The sequence below is a fragment of the Heptranchias perlo genome, chromosome 3, assembly GCF_035084215.1.
Source record: "Heptranchias perlo isolate sHepPer1 chromosome 3, sHepPer1.hap1, whole genome shotgun sequence".
Classification (NCBI taxonomy): domain Eukaryota; kingdom Metazoa; phylum Chordata; class Chondrichthyes; order Hexanchiformes; family Hexanchidae; genus Heptranchias; species Heptranchias perlo.
In genome coordinates, this window is record NC_090327.1 from 121,706,390 (window position 1) to 121,729,816 (window position 23,427).

At 43.4% G+C, this 23,427-nt stretch overlaps 1 gene segment (V, D, J or C); it reads left to right on the plus strand.

Annotated features, from left to right (window-relative positions):
• Window positions 1–21,528: 21,528 nt before the first annotated feature.
• LOC137308738 (Ig kappa chain V region 3381-like) lies at window positions 21,529–22,388 on the plus strand. The segment is given in 2 exon segments: window positions 21,529–21,613; window positions 22,060–22,388. Coding segments are annotated over 2 exon segments (414 nt in total).
• Window positions 22,389–23,427: the final 1,039 nt, after the last annotated feature.

Below are 23,427 nucleotides of genomic sequence, written 5' to 3' on the forward strand. Positions count from 1 at the left end.
AGTCCTTTTAGACACTCGATTATTATTAATTTACTTACAGTTCACTTACCCCAATTAACCTGCCCTTTTATTCCGGGTCTCAGAGCTCCTCCTCTGTTCACTGTGTTGTCACTCTCTCTGTTCTTAGTGAATGGGGCTCCTCCCCGGTGCTCAGCACCACTTCTCTCCACTCTGCTCCCACTTTTTGTACTGATACCTGGGGCTCCTCCCCGGTGCTCAGCACCACTTCTCTCCACTCTGCTCCCACTTTTTGTACTGATACCTGGGGCTCCTCCCCGGTGCTCAGCACCACTTCTCTCCACTCTGCTCCCACTTTTTGTACTGATACCTGGGGCTCCTCCCCGGTGCTCAGCACCACTTCTCTCAATTCCACTCCCACTTCTTGTACTGATACCTGGGGCTCCTCCCCTGGTGCTCAGAGCCACTTCTCTCGACTAAATTATCTATTTATTTATAAATAATTACATTTTAGTGTGTATCATTTTGCTTTTTTAGTTTAAATTTAGCACATCCTTCCCCCTCTATATCTAATTCCCACTCTCACCAAATTCTCAAGTTCCCACTTTGTTCATGATCCACTCTGTGTATCAGCAGATAACCTTCTACTTTATACACCTTTTGAATACTGCAGTTCAATCAGCTTCCAGCTCACAGTAATTACCCTCTAGTCAGGCAATCACTTATAGCTGATTGACTGTTAACTGCCACTGACTTGCAGTTTCTGTTAACCAACTTGCAGTTTCTTTTAAAGTTTTAAAGTTCTAAGTTCAATTTTAACTAAATTTTAATTTCAATTCACCCACTACTTTACCAGAGTCCCACTCTCACTAAATTCTCAAGTTCCCACTCGGTTCCTGATCGACTCTGTTCACGATGCCCACTCTGTGCTTCAGTCCTCTGGATGTACTGGGAAGAGATAAGATTTTGAAGGCTACAGAGAACAATAATGAGCACTCGTGTGTGGAATGTTCAGAGTGTAATAAACCCAAGACATTAATGGGCATACACAACAAATGATAGCAGGTAGCATTACCACTAAACACTCTCATGAATCAACAGCATACACAGGATGTAATGACATATTGTAGCCACATTTGTCCTATGTAGTTAACCCTATAAAAAGATACAGCAGACAAGCAGTCAAGATGACATGCTTGCGACCTCCTGATGTGTCCTTTGTTTGTGAGCTATAATCAGTACCCATCTCATATGCACTGCACGTAAGGGGTTGTGTTTTATTATCTAATTGAGATAGTTTAATAAAGAGTATAAACCAGTGTTTCCGAGTCCTTGAACTTATATTAGAGTTAAAGTTAGAGTTGTATTAGAGTATGACAATTTGGTGGGAAGAATAAGGAAGCCACATACTCCTTGGAAAATAAGTCTAAATGGGATACAGGAGCAAAGGGGTATAGGAATACAAATCACTAAAGGGTAACGCAAACAGAGTGGATCAGGAACCAAGTGGGAACTTGAGAATTCAGTGAGAGTGGGACTCTGGTAAAGTAGTGGGTGAATTGAAATTAAAATTTAGTTTAAAGTTGAACTTAGAACTTTAAAACTTTAAAAGAAACTGCAAGTTAGTTAACGGTTAACAGAAACTGCAAGTCAGTGGCAGTTAACTGTTAACAGTCAATCAGCTCTATAAAAGGAGTATAGAAACACAAATCGCTAAAAGTAATTAAAATCGCAGCCTAATAAGGCCATAAAAAAGCAAATGGAGCACTGGGGTTCGTTTCTAAAAGGGATAGAATTGAAAAGCAGAGAAGTTACGTTAACCTTGTATAGAATCTTGGTTAGACCACACTTGGAGTACTGTGAACAGTTCTGGTCTCCAGGAGCAGCAATAGGGGGAGGACAGCACTGAAGGCATTCCTCATGTCCAAATCCCTCCATGGGCTCACCCCTCCCTATCTCTGTGACTTCCTCCACCCCTACAACCCTCAGTGAACTCTGTATTCCTCTAACTCTGGTTCTCTTGCACATCCCCAATTTCATTCGCCCCACCATTGGTGCCCGTGCCTTCAGCCTGAAATTCAGGAATTCCCTTCCTAAACCTCTTCACCCTTTTAAGACGCTGTTTAAACCTTACCCCTTATACCAAGCGTTTGGTCACTCATCCTTCTTTGGCTTGGCATTGCTTTTGGTCTGATTATGCTTGGGAAGTATTTCTACATTAAAGGTGCTATATAAATGTAAGTTGGTGTTCTACAGGCTGCGTGCTGTGTTTGGCAGCCGGTTAAACCTCGAGTTACTACAAGAAACTGAGGAACAAATTGAGACGTTGTTTTGTCCCTCTAAGTCAGTGGGAGTGTGTGTAATGGGACAGGATGTGGGGGTTACCTCAGTGCCACTGATACCCGAATAACAGGAACTTCAGAAGGTGACACTATGCCCGAAAGTAACAAGACAAATCCCCTCCCGCCACGCCAAATGCAGATTTCACACTGGGTGAGATACATTCAGATCATTTCCTGTATCCCCACATCATGAATCAGTTCAGTGTAGGGCACATCAACATGAAGGTTTATTTCATTGTCATTTCGGTGACCTCCTTATGTCAGTATTTTAAGTTCTAACTGATCTTTTTCTTCCTGTTACTGTCTATGACATAAGCTAACAATTGTCTCGAATCATTTTTCTCCAGGTGGATGCGTCGCGCAAAGCTTGATTCAGCCTGAATTATCGATCACCAAAAGCCCGACAAAAACCATACGGGTTACTTGTAAAGTAGAGGCACAACTGAGCAATGCCCACATTCATTGGTATCGACAAATTCCCGGTGAGGCACTCAAACGGATCCTTTATATTCAGGCTGCAACTGACCCTAAAGTGGAGGAAGAATTTCGTGAAAGATTTTCAGCTGTAAATATTCCTGCAGACAATGCATGCAATCTTGTAATTACAAGCATCAAACAGACTGACACTGGCACCTATTACTGTGCCTACTGGGAATCACTGTGACACAGAGATACAGAAGACCTTTACAAAAACTTTCAGCTTTTCAAACAGACTCGTGTGCTGTTTCAGTGGTTAATACAGAAAGCCACAGCTGTACCATTCTACCCTTTCCATTGTACTTGGTACATTCCTCCAGCAAGACTTTACTGTGACAGTGAGAGGGCTACATTGTGAATAAGGCCAACATGTTTATGTGTTCGTCTGCAGAGCGTTATCAACTGATTAAAGTTTTCTGAAATATATGAATCAGTGTGCACTGGAATGTCTTTTAATTAGGTTTACTGAATTGACTAAACTGACCATTGCTTTAAGTTCAGTCTTAATTCAACAGTTCAGTGGTCACTGTAAACTTAATTGACTTGCACTTCCTTACTTAACAGGCAAAAGCTAAAGGTTACTATTACTGCAATATAAAGAGAAATCAATAGCAGTATAACATTAGCAGACCGCAGGACAGTTTGATTAACCCTTTCCTGAGAAAAGTATGTATCAGCCTTAGAGGGAGTACAGTGCAGATTCACCAGAATTATACCAGGCTAAAAGGGTTAAATTATGAGGACAGGTTGCATAAACTTGGCTTGTATTCCCTTGAGTTTAGAGGGGTGAACTGATTGAGGTGTTTAAAGTAGAAAAGGATTTGATAGGGTAGGTACAGAGAAACTATTTCCTCTGGTGAGGTAATCCAGAACAACGGAGCGTAATCTTAAAATTAGAGCTAGGCCTTTCAGGAGGGAAATCAGGAAGCACTTTATCCACACAAAGGGTAGTGGAAATCTGGAACTCTCTTCCTCCAAAAAGTTGTGGATGCTGGGGGTCAGTTGAAGCTTTGAAGACTGAAGTTAATAGATTTTTTTTTAGGTAAGGGTATCAAGGGATATGGAGCAAAGGCAGGTAAATGGAATTGAGGTGCAGATCTAATTGAATGGCGGAAAAGGCTGATGGGGCTGAATGGCCTCCTCCTGTTCCTATGTCCCTAACTAATGAAGAGAATCTATCAACAATTGTAATGTTAGAATGAAACTAGAACACTGAAAGAGATCAAGACTGTCAGGATGGCTCAGCAAATGTATAGGCAAATGGCAGAGATGTACAGGTGAGTGGCAGAGATGTATGGACTACAGAGGTGTTGTTTTGATCCCTGTTTTGTGCCGAGTTAGCTGATCTCACCCAAGACTCTAGTAAGGGCACTACAGTTGTTCTCAGTGTCCCTGGGTTAGGGTGGGTAGGATCTATCAATGCTTCTACTCCTAGTAGGAAGGCAAAAAGAAACTACAAAATTAAATTATCAAGGAATATAAAAAGAAATAGTAAAATATTCTACAGATGTTTAAATAACAAAAGAAAAATCAGGATAGGGATAGGGCCACTAAGGGATACATCTCATAAACTCACAGGTAATGACAGCGAAATGGCGGAAATATTAAATAATTACTTTGCCTCAGTATTTATCAGAAAGACAAACATGGTGGGCATGACATTAGAAGAAGCGATCAAAAAAGATATAAAAACATTTAAGATAGAAAGTAGGGTGGTGGGGTGGGGGGAGATAATTGATAAACTAATCAAATTTATAGAGAATAAATTCCCTAGTCCAAATGGATTGCATCTGCGCATATTAAAAGAAATTAGGGAAGAGATAGCAGAGGTACTATTACAAAGATATAAAAATTCATTAGAAAAGGGAATAGTGTCAGAGGACTGGCAGACAGCTAATGTGATTCCTATATTTAAAAAGGGAGATAGAACAAGTCCAGGGAACTAGTCCAGGCAACTATAGACCAATTAGCTTAATGTCGGTGGTAGGAAAGATAATGGAATCACCGAAAACATAATAAAGAATATTCAGCACAGATTTCAAAAGGGAAGGTCATGCTTGGCCAACCTTATTTTAATTCATTTAAGAATTTATCAGAAAAAGTAGACAAGGGTAATGTGGTAGATATAACATATTTGGATTTTCAAAAGGCCTTCGATAAGGTTCTGCATAGTAGACTCATGACTAAGGTCAGAGCATTTGGAGTCAGGGGACATGTAACAGAATGGATAGCAGGTTGGCTACAAAACAGAAAACAGAGTGCAGGGGTTAATGGTAGTTACTCAGACTGGCAAAAGGTGGGGAGTGGTATTCCACAAGGATCAGTGGTAGGATCACTGTTGTTCACCATTTACACTCAGATTTGGACCCAGGAATCGTTATAGTTAATACTGAGCAGGACTGCGACAAAATACAGGAAGACATTAATAAACTGGCAGAATGGGCACATGCTGGCCAAGCTGGCCGAAGGACATAACTGCCAGACTGGGCCTGCGGCAGGTGGTGAGCAAACCAACACGAGGAAAAAACCTACTTGACATCGTCCTCACCAATCTATCTGTCGCAGATGCATCAGTCTGTGACAGTATTGGTAGGATTGACCACTGCACAGTCCTTGTGGAGACGAAGTCCCGTCTTCGCACTGAGGACACCATCCAACATGTTGTGTGCCACTACCACCTTGCTAAATGGGATAGACTCAGAACAGATCTAGCAGCTCAAAAGTGGGCATCCATGAGGCACTGTGAGCCATCAGCAGCAGCAGAATTGTATTCCAGCACAATCTGTAACCTCATGGCCCAGGATATTCCTCACTCTACCATTACCAACAAGCCAGGGGATCAACCCTGATTCAATGAGGAGTGCAGAAGAGCATGCCAGGAGCAGCACGAGGCGTACCTAAAAATGAGGTGCCAACCTGGTGAAGCTACAACACAGGACAGAGGCTGGGTATTCTGCAGCGAGTGACTGTCCTTCTGACTCCCCAAAGCCTTTCCACAATCTACAAGGCACAAGTCAAGATTGTGATAGAATATTCTCCACTTGCTTGGATGAGTGCAGCTCCAACAACACTCAAGAAGCTCCACACCATCCAGGATGCTAAACAGCGGAAGCAGCATGCTATAGACAGAGCTAAGCGATTCCACAACCAATGGATCAGATCAAAGCTCTGCAGTCCTGCCACATCCAGTTGTGATTGGTGGTGGACAGTTAAACAACTAACTGGAGGAGGAGGCTCTGTAAACATTCCCATCTTCAATGATGGCAGAGTCCAGCACGTGAGTGCAAAAGACAAGGCTGAAGCGTTTGCAACCATCTTCAACCAGAAGTGCCAAGTAGATGATCCATCTCTGCCTCCTCCTGATATCCCCACCATCACAGAAGCCAGTCTTCAGCCAATTCGATTCACTCCACGTGATATCAAGAAACAGCTGAGTGCACTGGATACAACAAAGGCTATGGGCCCCAACAACATCCCGGCTGTAGTGCTGAAGACTTGTGCTCCAGAACTAGCCGTGCCTCTAGCCAAACTGTTCCAGTACAGCTACAACACTAGCATCTACCCGACAATGTGGAAAATTGCCCAGGTATGTCCTGTCCACAAAAAGCAGGACAAATCCAATCCAGCCAATTACCGCCCCATCAGTCTACTCTCAATCATCAGCAAAGTGATGGAGGGTATCGTCGACAGTGCTATCAAGCGGCACTTACTCACTAATAGCATGCTCACCAATGCTCAGTTTGGGTTCTGCCAAGACCACTCGGCTCCAGACCTCATTACAGCCTTGGTCCAAACATGGACAAAAGAGCTGAATTCCAGAGGTGAGTTGAGAGTAACTGCCCTTGATATCAAGGCAGCATTTGACCGAGTGTGGCACCAAGGAGCCCTAGTAAAATTGAAGTCAATGGAAATCAGGGGGAAAACTCTGCAGTGGCTGGAGTCATATCTAGCACCAAGGAAGATGGTAATGGTTGTTGGAGGCCAATCATTTCAGCCCGAGGACATTGCTGCAGGAATTCCTCAGGGTAGTGTCCTAGGCCCAACCATCTTCGGCTGCTTCATCAATGACCTTCCCTCCATCATAAGGTCAGAAATGGGGATACTCGCTGATGATTGCACAGTATTCAGTTCCATTCGCAACCCCTCAGATAATGAAGCAATCCGTGTCCGCATGCAGCAAGACCTGGACAATATCCAGGCTTGGGCTGATAAGTGGCAAGTAACGTTCATGCCAGACAAGTGCCAGGCAATGACCATCTCTAACAAGAGAGAGTCTAACCACCTCCTTTTACATTCAATGGCATTACCATCACCGAATCCCCCACCATCAACATCCTGGGGGTCACCATTGACCAGAAGCTTCACTGGACCAGCCATATAAATACTGTGGCTACGAGAGCAGGTCAGAGGCTGGGTATTCTGCAGCGAGTGACTGTCCTTCTGACTCCCCAAAGCCTTTCCACAATCTACAAGGCACAAGTCAAGAGTGTGATAGAATATTCTCCACTTGCTTGGATGAGTGCAGCTCCAACAACACTCAAGAAGCTCCACACCATCCAGGACAAAGCAGCCCACTTGATTGGCACCCCATCCACCATCCTAAACATTCACTCCCTCCACCACTGGTGCACTGTGGCTGCAGTGTGTACCATCCACAGGATGCACTGCAGCAACTCGCCAAGGCTTCGTCGACAGCACCTCCCAAACCACGACCTCTAGAAGGACAAGGGCAGCAGTCACATGGGAACAACACCACCTGCACGTTCCCCTCCAAGTCACACGCCATCCCGACTTGGAAATATATCGCCGTTCCTTCATCGTTGCTGGGTCAAAATCCTGGAACTCCCTACCTAACAGCACTTTGGGAGAACCTTCACCACACGGACTGTAGCAGTTCAAGAAGGCAGCTCACCACCACCTTCTCAAGGGCAATTGGGCATGGGCAATAAATGCTGGCCTTGCCAGCGATGCCCACATCCCATGAATGAACAAAAAAATGTAATTGGCAAATGAATTTGAATATAGATAAGTGTGAGGTAGTACATTGTGGTGGGAAGAATAAGGAAGAATAAGGTTTAGAGCAGCAGAGGGATCTGGGGGGTACAGATACACAAATCAATAAAAGTAGCGATGCATGTTAATAAGGCCATAAAAAAAGCACTAGGGTTCATTTCTAGAGGGTTGGAATTGAAATGCAGTGTGTTAAACTTGTGTAGAATCTTGGTTAGACCACACTTGGAGTATTGTGAACAGTTCGGGTCTCCATATTATAAAAATGATATAGAGGCACTGGAGAAGGTACTAGGATGATAGCAGAACTGAGAGGTTATACCTATTTGCAAAAATTGAACAGGCTGGGGCTCTTTTCTCTAGAAAAGAGAAGACTGAGGGGTGACCTGATAAAGGTGTTTAAGATTATGAAAGGGTCTGATAGAGTCCACATGGAGAAGATGTTTCCACTTGAGTGAGAGACCAGAACTAGGGGCCATAAATATAAGAGTTCACTAATAAATCCAATAAAGGAATTCAGGAGAAACTTCTTTACCCAGAGAGTGTTTAGAATGTTGAACTCTCTACCACAAGGAATAGTTGAGGCAACCAGCACAGATGCATTTAAGGGGAAGCTGGATAAACACATGGGGGAGAAAGGAATAGAAGGATATGCTGGTAGGGTTAGATGAAGTAGGGAGGGAGGAGGCTCGGATGGAGCATAAACACCGGCATAGACCTGTTGGGCCCAATGGGCTGTTTCTGTGCTGTATTTAATTGGCTGTTTGGGACGCTCTGGGGTCGCTATATAAATACAAGTTCTTTTCACTCAGAATCACCGATTGTTAAAGTTTGATGGCAAGGAGTAATTTAAGTGAATCCGACACCTAGTCACAGAACGAAACATCCGTGAACTTACCTGCAGAGTTGGGTGAGACCGAACCACGCAATTTCCTGTAGGACTATTCCATCAGCTCATTAAACACATTCAGTTTAGTGGCAAACCTGGAGGCATGAAGATCCATTTACTGGTCATGTTTGTGACATCTTTCTCATGTGGGTACTTTAGGTTCGATTAATTTTAAAGAGTAACCTATTATTGTACAATATGAAGTAACTGTCATTGTCTTTTAAACAGGCGGTTGTGTTGCTCAATCCTTGACTCAGCCCAAGAAATCCATCACCAGGGCTTGGAGAAAAACGGCCCGTTTTCGGTGTGTGGTTGAGGGTGTGGATTTCTCGAGTGTTACGGTTCACTGGTACCGACACACTCCGAGCCAAGGCTTCCACCGCATTCTCTACGTTGAGACGGACTCTCAGCCGGTCTACGACGGTGGTTTCTCCGACAGATTCACAGCCGAAAACTTAGAACAAGAAAAGACGAGTCTACTTGATATAGGAGGCATCGTGGAAGGCGATGCTGGAGTTTATTACTGTGCCTTCTGGGCTAGCACAGTGACTCCGGGCTGCAGAGGACCCTGACAAATACTAATCACCCAAAGTTAGCACCCAACCACCTCTCCTCTTCAGTCAATCGGGTTATGGGGGGCGAGTGAACATATTCGATTATCTACTACACGTTGGAATTCAATTTAGAATAGATTTGGGCAATTACTGATCAGTGAGGCGGAATAAACCTACAGTCAGTCTGTGAGATTCATGCTCCTTTCTGAATTTGATAATCCCTTCGCCAACACACAGATTCAAACAAGCTTTAAATACCCGCCGCTCGAGAATATAAGCGCCAGTTGGAGGGGAAGTATTTAGACCGTATATCGGGAATAAGTGACGCAACATGAATCCTGTCCAGACAAAGGAACGTAAATAAATGTCACGCTGTGAGGATACTCGAAATAAGAGCAGCAGACCCGAGAGTTTTTTTTTAAACTATGGTTTACTGCAGCGATGGAAAGGCAGACACTTGTATGTATTTAATTAGAGACAAAAATACACATTTTTAGGTGTTTGGAATTTCTCGTACGCTTTAAAAAATCTGAACACCTAAAGACAATAATTCCAACAAAATGATATACATAAATGATCCCACACGCCGAGGGTTCGAGAATATAATTAAATTACATGACGTGAACTAAAATTTATGGTATAAAACCGCCTGCAGTGCCCTCGGGGTAACTGGCGGATTTAATACAGCGAGGGTTCGGTTTTTATTACAACTAACTCCCAGAATGAAACACTTAGTGTAGAGTTTTCTATTTTCAGTTAGGCTGACGGATGGGACTCTCCGATCTTAATTAACATATTTTAATTTTTAAAAATCTGACGTTTTTCTGGAGACACGCTTTCTATGTTGTGTTTTGCACTAGTCGCTATTTTGTATCCTCACCAATAAATCTTACGGTTTGAGCACAAATGAGAAGCGTTTAATTGCTAATAATGAATGTCAGAGGGACACTGGAGGTCTCATACTTAGCACACAGACTGATCCTCAACCCCTGGCCCTCTACTCCGAAAACCCTTATTCATGTTTTTGTCATTTCTAAACTCAATTGTTCCGATGTCCTAGCTGACAACCTCTCACCCTCCATCATCTCCAATCAGGCCAAAACTCAACTCCCACATCCTGCCACCCATCCTCCATCCTTACCGACCAACATTGGCTCCTTATCCCCCAACTCGTTACATTTTAAATCCCTCCATGGCCTCGCTCTTCTCCATCTCTGCAACCTCCTCCAAGGTTCCATTCTCTCCCGCACCCGATAGTCCTGTGACTTCGGCAATCCTTCCCTGCACCTTTAGTGGCACAATCCTACTGCATGAACTCTCTGTCTAAACCCTCCGTCTCTCCACTCCTCCCCTTAAAATAATCCTACTGCCTGAACTCAGTCTAAACCCTCTGTCTCTCCCCCCCCCCACCCCCGCTTAAAATAATCCTACTGCCTGAACTCCGTCTAAACCCTCCTCTCTTTAACCCCCACCCCCCTCCCAACGCCCCCACACGGACTGCAGCGGTTCAAGAAGGCTGCTCACCACCACCTTCTCAAGGGCAATTAGGGATGGGCAATAAATGCTGGCCTCGCCAGCGACGCCCACATCCCATGAATGAAAAAAAAGCAATCCTACTGCCTGAACTCTCTGTACCCCGCGATTCTCACCCATCCTTAAAATCCTTAGCAAAGGCTTTCTTTTTCAATAGCTTTCGGTCACCTCCCCGCATTCCCGCCCCCCCCCCCCAATCCCTCCCTCCGTGGTTTGACATCTGTTCCCTAAATCTGAAAGTTTCCTATATTAAATGTTAATATATAACTGCAAGTTGTTGTGTTCACCGACCCGTTTGCCAATTCTCCTGCTCTTTACTGTGTGCTATATTTTGAGTTCTGATGCATTTGCACTAATGCAAAACAGAGCACCCAGCCGATGTCTGCATTAATAGTTTTCTTCGTACGGATGCGGAGGTTGTAATATAAACACGCAGTGGGGCTATACCTGTATACAAAGACATGTCGTGACGCAGCCAGGAGGAGCCAGTATCGCACTGCTTAGGTTCCACATTACTTGGAAAGTAAATCCAGTGCAGAGTCATATCGAGTTTAAAAAGAGCCCAATTAAAACATTTAAATTAACTCAAGGCCAGTTTAAGAGTGCGGACACTTCTCCCTCCCACCCCACTTAAATAAGTAAAATTTAACTGCTGCTAGGAGCTCTACAAATGGACAAAACTCTCTCCAGAGTTGGACCTTTTTTGATGGACCAATAAGGGTGACTCTGGTTTGCCCCAGGGTCACCAAACAAAAAAAATCACATCAAGTGCCCCTTTTAGAGCATGACTACTATTGGATGGTCTAATCAAACTAAAAAGATGCCAACATAAGCATCAAGTCCCACCAAAAACAAAGAGATACCTTCCCAACTAATTCAGGTTGCTATTATCGATGTCTACAAGACACTCTATACCCTGCGGTGCTCATCGGTTGCCAAGGACTCAATAGTAAACTGGGCAGATAACTAAGGAGTGAGCAAATGTGAAGATCAATGGAGACCGCGAGATGCAAAAAGGCCACGTTAGGTTCAATACCCTGCAGATTATGGTTGTTAGCTCGAGAGGGGTGGGGAGGAATGCCCTTTAAAAGGTCTGAAGGGCATCCAACTAATCAGAATGGGTCCAGAGGACATTGGAGTCAATTTGCATCAGGGTCAATATGGTTTCTTACACCCTCTGCACATGGGAAGGTTCAAGGAAAGTGTCCGTTTTAAATGGTGAGTAAAATGGAAATCCGTTAATCTTCTCACTCCACTATATGTTGGCCTATGTCACGATTGGGCCCGCCTAAGTCATGAGTCGCAGAGGATCAACTTAGCTCCAATCACTTATCACCATATTTATCAGCTGGGAGCTGAACTGACTCCAGGAACTTTGTTCGCCCTCCTCCGAGGAGGAGAGTCATTAATTTGCTTTTAGACATCTGATGAGTAGGGATCGGAGCCCTTGCTAGATAAATAACAGGTACCAGCAACTGCTTCAAACAGCAGTCAGATTAACTCACCATAAAATGTGAGAGAATTGCCAGCATCGTCTTGACTACAGTATGAACATACGTCATTTCCTATCAAATGGGCTTCCACAGCTAGAGATATAGCTTTACCAAGAACTGATCATCTCACTGCAACCAACTAAGAGGAGCATTGAATCGTGGATATACGGGTGTGTATTTACACACTGGGCATAAGTAATGCCTTCCACCAGTTTTCATTTCAAGACTCAAAGTTTCCTCCAGCTATATGATGGACATCTTCCTTCAGCAATGGAGAATACCTAACACAGAAATGCTTACAGTGCTTCAGTCATATCAATAATCTAAAATATACAAGTTCAATGGCATGTACCAGCCTTAGTCCTCGCCAACAGTTTAATCCAGGTCCTCGGCTTTGTCAAAAGGACATCTCCATCTTGAAGATGACTCCCCCTCGAGGATGTTGATTGACAGAAGACTTGTCTCTCAGGAACCATTCCCCCATTGCCACTAACCTTAAGAACATAGGAACAGGAGTAGGCCATTCAGCCCCTCGTGCCTGCTCCACCATTTGATAAGATCATGGCTGATCTGTGATCTAACTCCATATACCTGCCTTTGACCCATATTCCTTAATAGCTTTGGTTGCCAAAAAGCTATCTATCTCACATTTAAATTTAGCAATTGAGCTAGTATCAATTGCCGTTTGCGGAAGAGAGTTCCAAACTTTTACCACCCTTTGTGTGTAGAAATGTTTTCTAATCTCACTCCTGAAAGGTCTGGCTCTAATTTTTAGACTGTGCCCCCTACTCCTAGGGGAAATAATTTCTCTCCATCCACCCTATCAGTTCCCCTTATTATCTTATAAACTTCGATGAGATCACCCCTTAACCTTCGAAACTCTAGAGAATACAACCCCAATTTGTGTAATCTCTCCTCATAACTTAACCCTTAAAGTCTGAGTATCATTCTAGTAAACCTACGCTGCACTCCCTCCAAGGCCAATATGTCCTTCCGAAGGTACGGTGCCCAGAACTGCTCAGAGTACTCCAGGTGCAGTCTAACCAGGGTTTTGTATAGCTGAAGCATAACTTCTGCCCCCTTGTACTCTAATCCTCTAGATATAAAGGCCAGCATTCCATTAGCCTTCTTGATTATTTTCTGCACCTGTTCATGACACTTCAATGAACTATGTACCTGTACCTCATAGTCCCTTTGGACATCCACTGTTTTTAACTTTTTACCATTTAGAAAGTACCCTGTTCTATCCTTTTTTGATCCAAAGTGGATGACTTCACATTTGTCTACATTGAATTCCATTTGCCACAGTTTTGCCCATTCACCTAATCTATCAATATCGCGACTAATTTAATTTTATGTTTTCATTTACACTGTTTACAATACCACCAATCTTTGTGTCATCGGCAAACATAGATATGAGACTTTCTATGCCTTAATTTATTCATTAATAAATATTGTGAATAATTGAGGCCCCAAGACAGATCCCTGCGGGACTCCACTAGTCACATCCTGCCAATATGAGTATCTACCCATTATCGGCTTTCGCTCAGCCAACTTCCTAACCAAGTCCGTACTTTTCCCTCGATTCTATCGCACAACTTGACCTAAGATATTGCATGGTGACCAAAGGAAGACCTTCCATTTGACACATAGGAGCTCTGTATCATAGTTAAGAAACATAAGAAATAGGGGCAGGAGTGGGCCCCTCGAGCCTGCTCCAACATTCATTAAGATCATGGCTGATCTTTAACCTCAACTCCACTTTCGCGCCCAATCCCCATATCCATTGATTCCCTTAGAGTCCAAAAATCTATCGATCTCAGTTTTGAATATACTCAACGACTGAGCAGCCACAGCCCTCTGGGGTAGAGAATTCCAAATATTCACGACCCTCTGAGTGAAGAAATTCCTCCATCACAGTCCTAAATGTCCGACCCGTCACCCTGAGACCATATCCCCTAGTTCTAGAATTTCCAGCCAGGGGAAACATCCATTAAGCATTCACCCTGTCGCGCACTCTTAGAATCTTATATTTTTCCATGAGTTCACTTATCATTCTTCTAAACTCCAGGCAGTATAGGCCCATTTTAATCAATCTCTCCTCATAGAACAACCCTCTCATCTTAAAGAACTATTCGACACACATCTTATATTCCATAAGGTTAACCTGCATTGTCATTAAAGAAAACCCCATCTCAGCTAACTCACAAATAAGTGTGTCTAAGCTAAAGTTGGCATCACCAGCACGTCCAGTTACTGCTGCATCAAAAATTGGAACAGATGCACCTTGCATATTCCCGTCAATGTCTTTGAGATCTTCTCCTGAGCTGTGCAGAGACATTGTATCTCACCAGGGGCATTCACCACCAACTCCCACCAGAGTAGCACGTGATCACCATGCGAATCTGTATGCAACACATGATCTACGAATAGATCGCCACAATTCTTTCACAAAAGCATGGAACAGACAGAGACAAAAATGGATTAAACAATCCCAAAATGTGACACTAGATATGACCAGTTGGAGCTCCAGCCAGAAATCCTGTCCGGGAAACCCATGGATTTCCATCTATCAAAATTAATGAGAGCATGCAAACAGGAAGTTACTTTCAAGTGTTTAGAAAGTGACACATATCCAAATACCTATCCTGTATGTCTTAATAATTAGAGAATATCATAGTCCATTGGTGGGGCATCTTGGCTTAATTATCTTCTCACCCCTTTCACAAAGGCAGCACGCCCCTTAGCTCTTTCCCCCCTGAGCCATTTCTCCCCACCCCCATTCCCAATTGGTGCGGCATCTTGGCTTAATTAGATTATCTCCCCTTTCATAAAGGCAGCTCGCACCTTAGCTCCATACCCCTTCAATCATCTGTCCCCACCCCCATTCTCCAGGGGACACCCTCCCCTTAACCATTTCTCCCCACCCCCATTCCCAAGGGCACACCCTCCCCTTAACCATTTCTACCCATTCACGAGGGCTTTCACTCCCCTGAACCATCTCTACCCGTGAGCGGTTCGGTGAGACGTTCGCTGAGCGATTGGTGAGAAAGTAAAAATCACCAAAACAATGAACCTTTAATTCAGATAAATGCGGGTTTGGATCATTCGTTTATTTGTCAAATGAAAATAAAAATATATTCAGTAATCTAACACTCGGGAGAGTGAAACAAATTCACTGTTAAGTTTGATCCAGACTTGGAGAAAGTTTTGTTTCCTCTCCCAGTCTCTGCCTCTCCTGTCTGACTGCACACATCTCCCAGCTGGTTCAAGCAAACAAGACAACTCGGAGCAATTAATTTCTTATTCAAAAGTGAACAATCCTAAATTGAATCTTGCATTCACAATTTCCGCGGGTGTATAACCAATGGAAATAAATGAAATACAATAGAACGAGGTGAATATCACAGAGAGAGTAACCGGCCTCACATTTGATAATGAAGAGTGAACTGGAAACTGGGCGGGTTTTATGCCGACAGGAAACTCGCGTCCTTGGACTGATTGGGCGATGGTGGGGGGAGGGGGCGGTGGAGGGACTCGGGTCTTTACATTTATAACCGTGGGGGTTAACCATCGAGTACTGCGCGGATCGGTCACTGCACGATGTTCTGGGTGATTGTGGCCCTATTTTTACCATGTACGTCTTTCTGTTTGTTTATTTATTTATGAGTTATGTATTTAGAATTTTCATTATTTTGAAGTCAGGTAATTTTGTGCATTTTTTCCAGGGGATTGTTTTGCTGGGACCGTGACACAGACTCCGATATCGATTACAAAACTCCCCAATAAAAGCGTCAGACTTAAGTGTGTGGTGAACGCACAGAGCAGCGCGACCCATTGGTATCAGCACCGGCCGGGTCAGGAGCTCACCAGAATACTCTATTACGACACCAGCTCCGTTCGGGAATCGGATTTCAGCGCCAGGTTCAAAGCAGAAAAGAACGACAATACGTACATTTTAATAATCAATAACATCCAGGAGACAGACACTGCCACTTATTACTGTGCCTATTGGGACAGCACAGTGTTCAACAGAGACAGGAACCCTTAACAAAAACCCTGCGCCTGAGCTCCCTCCTCCTCCGACACAAACAACTTGCATTTATATAATGCCTTTAACGTAGTAAAACTTCACAATGCGCTTCACGGGAGAATAACGAGGCAAAATTTGACACCGAATCAGACTTAAATCAGCCACGGTATCTTTTGTGGCTCATATTTAATGTTTCAAATGTAAAAATATTAAATTCTGGCAGTCTCAAATTTGTTCAGGGCTTGAAGGGTTAAAGAATGAGGACAGGTTGCTTAAACTTGGCTTGTATTCCCTTGAGTTTAAATGATCGAGGGGTGAACTGATTGAGGTGTTTAAAATGAGAAAATGATTGGATAGGGTCGATAGTGAGGAACGATTTCCTCTGGTATCGGATTGGAGAACAAGGGGGCATAACCTTAAAATTAGAGCTACCCCGTTCAGGGGTGATGTCAGGAATGATGTCTTCACACAAAGGCGAGTGGAAATCTGGAACTCTCTCCCCCAAAATGCTGTCGATCCTTGGGATCAATTGGAGCTTTCTATACTGAGATGGATAGATTTTTATTGGGTAAGGATATCAAGGGATGTGGAGCAAAGCTGGGTAAATGGAGTTGAGGAATAAATCAGCCATGATCTGACTGAATGCAGAATAGGCTTGAGAGGCTGAATGGTTCTCTCAAAGAGTCATCAACAACTCCATTATCATTGTATCATGGGACTTCCAGAATGGTAGAAGGCGAACTAGATGGATCTTGGTCTTTTCTACATAAGAATATAAGAACATAAGAAATAGGAGCAGGAGTAGGCCAATCGGCCCCTCGAGCCTGCTCCGCCATTCAATAAGATCATGGATGATCTGATCCTAACCTCAAATCTAAATTCATGTCTCATTTCCTGCCCGCTCCCCGTAACCCCTAATTCCCTTTACTTCTAGGAAACTGTCTATTTCTGTTTTAAATTTATTTAATGATGTCGCTTCCACAGCTTCCTGGGGCAGCAAATTCCACAGACCTACTACCCTCTGAGTGAAGAAGTTTCTCCTCATCTCAGTTTTGAAAGAGCAGCCCCTTATTCTAAGATTATGCCCCCTAGTTCTAGTTTCACGCATCCTTGGGAACATCCTTACTGCATCCACCCGATCAAGCCCCTTGGCAATCTTATATGTTTCAGTAAGATGGCCTCTCATTCTTCTGAACTCCAATGAGTAGAGTCCCAATCTACTCAACCTCTCCTCATATGTCCACCCCCTCATCCCCGGGATTAACCGAGTGAACCTTCTTTGTACTGCCTCGAGAGCAAGTATGTCTTTTCTTAAGTATGGACACCAAAACTGTATGCAGTATTCCAGGTGCGGTCTCACCAATACCTTATATAACTGCAGCAATACCTCCCTGTTTTTATATTCTATCCCCCTAGCAATAAAAGCCAACATTCCGTTGGCCTTCTTGATCACCTGCTGCACCTGCATACTAACTTTTTGATTTTCTTGCACTAGGACCCTCAGATCCCTTTGTACTGCAGTACTTTCCAGTTTCTCGCCATTAAGATAATAATTTGCTCTCTGATTTTTCCTGCCAAAATGTATAACCTAACATTTTCCAATATTGTATTGCATCTGCCAAATCTCCGCCCACTCACCTAGCCTGTCTATAACCCCTAGTAGGTCTTTTATGTCCTCCTCACTCTCTACTTTCCCTCCCATCTTTGTATGATCTGCAAACTTTGATATGTTACACTCGGTCCCCTCCTCCAAATCGTTAATATAGATTGTAAAGAGTTGGGGACCCAGCACTGATCCCTGCGGAACGCCACTGGCTACTGGTTGCCAGTCCGAGAATGAACCATTTATCCCAACTCTCTGCTTCCTGTTAGATAACCAATCCTCCACCCATGCCAGAATATTACCTCCAATCCAGTGATTCTTTATCTTGAGCAATAATCTTTTATGTGGCACCTTGTCGAATGCCTTCTGGAAGTCTAAATACACTACGTCCACTGGTTCCCCTTTATCCACCCTGTACGTTATGTCCTCAAAGAACTCAAGCAAATTTGTCAGACATAACTTCCCCTTCGTAAAGCGATGCTGACTTTGTCCTATTAAATTAGGTTTATCCAAATGTTCTGCTACTGTCTCCTTAATAGTAGACTCCAAAATTTTACCCACCTCAGATGTTAGGCTAACTGGTCTATAATTTCCAGCCTTCTGCCTACTACCCTTTTTAAATAATGGTGTTACATTAGCAGTTTTCCAATCTGCCGGGACCTTTGCCGAGTCCAGAGAATTTTGGAAAATTATTACCAAAGCATCCACAACCCCTACTGCCACTTCTCTCAAGACCCTAGGATGTAAGCCATCAGGTCCAGGTGATTTATCCGCCTTGAGTCCCATTAATTTACTGAGTACCAATTCCTTAGTGATTTTAATCGTATTTAGCTTGTCCCCCACTAGAGCCCCCTGTTTGTCCAGTGTTGGGATATTCTTAGTGTCCTCAACCGTAAAGACTGAAACAAAATATTTGTTCAGCATTTTTGCCATCTCCATGTTTCCCACCATTAATTTCCTGGTCTCATCCTCTAAGGGACCTACGTTTGCCTTAGCCACCCTTTTACTTTTTATATAACTGTAGAAACTCTTGCTATCTGTTTTTATATGTTTTGCTAATTTATTTTCATAATCTATCTTCCCTTTCTTAATCAATCCTTTAGTTACATTTTGCTGTCTTTTGAAGACTTCCCAATCTTCTATCCTCCCACTAAGTCTGGCTACCTTATATGTCCTTGTTTTTAGTTGGATACTATCCTTAATTTCTTTACTTAGTCACGGATGGCTGTCATTTCTTTTACACCCTTTTTTCCTCAGTGGAATATATATTTTTTGAAAGTTGTAAAATAACTCCTTAAATGAACACCACTGCTCATGTACCGTCTTACCCTTTAATCTATTTTCCCAGTCCACTTTAATAAATTCTGCTCTCATACCATCATAGTCTCCTTTATTCAAGCTCAGTACGCTTGTTTGAGAACCAACCTTCTCACCCTCTAATTGGATATGGAATGTAACCATGTTATGGTCACTCATTCCAAGGGGATCCTTAACTAGGACATTATTAATTAATCCTGGCTCATTACACAGGACCAGTTCCAAGGTTGCTTGCCCCCTTGTAGGATCAGTTACATACTGCTCAAGAAATCCATCCCTAATACACTCAATAAACTCTTCCTCAAGGCTGCCCTGCCCAATTTGATTTGTCCAGTTAATATGATACTTAAAATCCCCCATAATTATAGCTGTTCCCTTATTACATGCCCCGACTATTTCCTGATTAATACTTCTTCCAGCAGAGTTGCAACTATTAGGAGGCCTATATACTACGCCCACTAGTGTTTTTTCCCCTTATTATTCCTTATCTCTACCCAAACTGTTTCATTATCCTGATCCTTTGTCCCAATATCATTTCTCTGTATTACAGTGATTCCTTCCTTTATTAACATAGCCACCCCACCTCCCCTTCCTTCCTGCCTGTCCTTCCTGATTATTAAATACCCTGGCATATTTAATTCCTAGTCGTTGTCACCCTTCTCGTCTAACAATTTCTATGTTTCTATAATAAAATAGGCCAGTTCACAAAAACATCTTCAAAATCTCTTTCTTTAACTTTTGTAATTCCACCAACTCTTCCACCACTGGTGTTTACCTCCTTTGTTACCTCCCAAGGCATATTTTCCACATTAATGACACAATATAGGATCATAGAATCATAGAATGGTTACAGCACAGAATGAGGCCATTCAGACCTTCGAGTCCATGCCGGCTCTCTGCAAGATCAATCCAGCTACTCAAACTCCCCCACCCCATCCCATTAACCCTGCAAGTTAATTCCCTTCAAGTACTTCTCCAATGCCCTTTTGAAAGCCATGATTGAATCAGCCTCCACCACCCCCTCGGGCACTGCATTCCAGATCCTAACCACTCTCTGGGTAAAAAGATTTCTCTTCATGTCACCTTTGGTTCTTTTGCCAATCACCTTAAATCCATGTCCTCTGGTTCTCGACCCTTCTGCCAATGAGAACAGTTTCTCTCTCTCTAATCTGTCTGGACCTTTTATGATTTTGTATACCTCTATCAAATCTCCTCTCAACCTTCACTGCTCTAAGGAGAACAGCCCCAGCTTCTCCAGTCTATCCACATAACTGACTCATTCTAGTAAATCTCTCCTGCATCCTCTCTATGGCCGTCACATCCTTCCACAAGTGCGGCGCTTTATCCAACTTTTGGAAGTCCATATAGACCACATCAACCACTTTGCCCTAATCGACCCTCTCTGTTATCTCATCAAAAAACTCAATCAAGTTAGTTAAACACAATTTGCCTTTAACAAATCTCTGCTGGCTTTCCTTAATTAATCCACACTTATTCCAGTGACTGTTAATTTTGTACCAGATTATCTTTTCCAAAAGTTTCCCCACTACCAAGGTTAAACTGACTCTGGCCTGCAGTTGCTGGGTTTATCCTTTCACCCTTTTTTGAACAAGGGTGTAACATTTGCAATTCTCCAGTCCTCTGGCACCAATCCCGTATCTACAGATGATTGTTAGATTATGGCCAGTAGCTCTGCAATTTCCACCCTTACTTCCCTCAGCAACCTAGGATGCATTCCATTTGGACAGATTGACTTATCTATTTTAAGTACAGCTAGTCTTTCTAGTACCTCTTCTTGATCAATTTTTAGCCCATCCAGTAACTCAACTACCTCCTCTTTAAAGACAGATGCAAAGTACTCATTTAGTATATACAAGTTGTTGCCATATAAATTTGTAGGTGAGACAGGTTGTGAACCGTCGCTATGAACAGCTAGAATTGATAACACGAAATCTGTTTTCCAAACGGTATTTGAAAATTATTCTACTATTCCTAGAAACTGATGCAGTCTTCCTGTCTCTTTACCAAACTTCCACTCATACAATGCGCACATTTTTTTCATTGCTGAAAAATAGGGTCTTCGGAAGGAGACATCATCTAAGATTGTTAACAGACACGGACAGAAAAAGGGTTAAATCTATTTTCAAAAGTACAACGGAATTGTACACAGAATCTCTTGCAGTTAGTTTCCCTTCTGGAATGAAAGCTGGTTCTCAAGAAGAGACACGAACCGATGAGATAATCTGGTCTAGTATCAGACGGTCAATACATGGAATATGACATGGCGGTGTGCGGAAGCCCAGTGAGGTGGGTCCAGGGATGTCGAATGAGGAAGATAAGATGAAAGGGAAAGTGAAGGGAAAGCATTATGAGATTAAAGTTATCTCACTCATGTTAATCAAAAGTATAACTTCACCCAATGGCCAACCAACCGCACCTTAAACTGTTTTTTTTAACTCGGAGGCTCGCACTTTCCAGAGAGCCGCTGTTAAACCGAACACTTCATTCCCCCATGAATAAAACGGCGCGCAACAGAATGTTGCAAATACTGTAATCGATCAGGGCGACTAGAAAGGGGAAAAGGAGAGGGCGGGGCGGGTTTAAAACGGGAAGGAATGTCTCACTGATTGGGTTGAGAGAAGCGAGTCATTTCCTTTCAGATTCTCACCATCTGGTTGAGTGAATCGTTCATAATCCAGTAGCGGAGTGAACAGAGCGACATGTCGCTGCATTACTGGGTCATTGTGCTGACAGTGTTGCCCTGTATGTGTTTTTGATCCGTTATTCAGATGTTGTTATTCAGTCTCCTCTATCACACCGATCTTTTATCCGTATGTATTCTTTTTTCAGGCGGATGTTTTGCCCAAACCTTGACACAGCTTTACCCATCGGTTACCAGTTTAGCTGGTAAAACGGGTAGATTCCTCTGTGAAGTAAAAGGTGCATCGATCGACAGCAGTAATCCCATCCATTGGTACCAGCACAAACCCGGCCAGCCACCCACCAGAATACTCTATTATAATGGGAAAACAACATCGCGGGATCCGGGATTTGATAACAGGTTTAAAGCGGGAACGAGTAAAGGCACCGAATTCCACCTAGCAATCGACCAAGTAAAAGCAGAGGAAGCGGCCACTTATTACTGTGCTCGCTGGGTAGACACAGTGCGAAACAGATAAACAAACCCTGTACAAAAACCCCGCACCACTCGAGCTTTAATTATCAGAGAAAGCCACAGACTCCTCGTTGATTCGGGAAAAGCAGCAGCGAAACCCCAGCTGGGTTTGTGGCTTAACCTTTTCTGCCTAAACCGATGAAATGCAAAGTCACCGGTTACCTGTCATTTTAATCTATTTGCTTCTTATGAAGTGCTCATGGAGTTAAAACTGTAAATGGGCTGCTGCATGACCTGAAAGTTCTCATGGAATTAAAACGCCGAAAGCTGCCCTTGTGGAAATTTCGCTGCCGCGGTATAAGATGGACCTGCTCTGCCGTGTTTAGTGAGGTTCCCCTGCGGGGTTTTATACTATAGAGGTGGTCCTTCAGAGACCGACTCCCATGGTGTGGATATTCGGCCACCAGGGGCCCGATGTTCCAGACCAGCGGCGAGGGAGCCGTCTTTCACACTGGGTGTTCCTGGCCAGCTCTGGCCCCATTGGGACAGCAAACGAGGCATCGCGGACAAACTTCCCCATTTCCTGGACTTTATAAGTGGAAGCACTGAGCTTAAAAGCAAGGAAATGATGCTGAACCTGTATAAATCGCTGGTTTGGCCTCCGCTGGAGTGTTGTGTCCAATTCTGGGCACCACACGTTAGAAAGTATGTCAAGGCCTTGGAGAGGGTGCAAAAGAGATTTACCAATGTGGTATCAGAGATGAGGGACTTCGGTTAAGTGGAGAGACTGGAGAAGCTGGGGTTGTTCTCCTTGGAACAGAAAAGGTTAAGGGGAGATTTATTAGAAGCGTTCAGAATTATGAAGGGTTTTGGTAGAGTAGACAGGGAGAAGCTATTTCCAGTGGCAGGAGGGTCGGTAACCGGAGGACACAGATTTAAAATAATTGACCAAAGAACCAGAGGGAGATGATCATTTTTTAATGCAGTGAGTTGTTATGATCTGGAATTCACTGCCTGAAAGGGTGGTGGAAGTACATTCAATAGTAACTTTCAAAATGGAATTGGATAAAGACTTGAAAAAGAAAAAAATGCTGGGCAGTGTG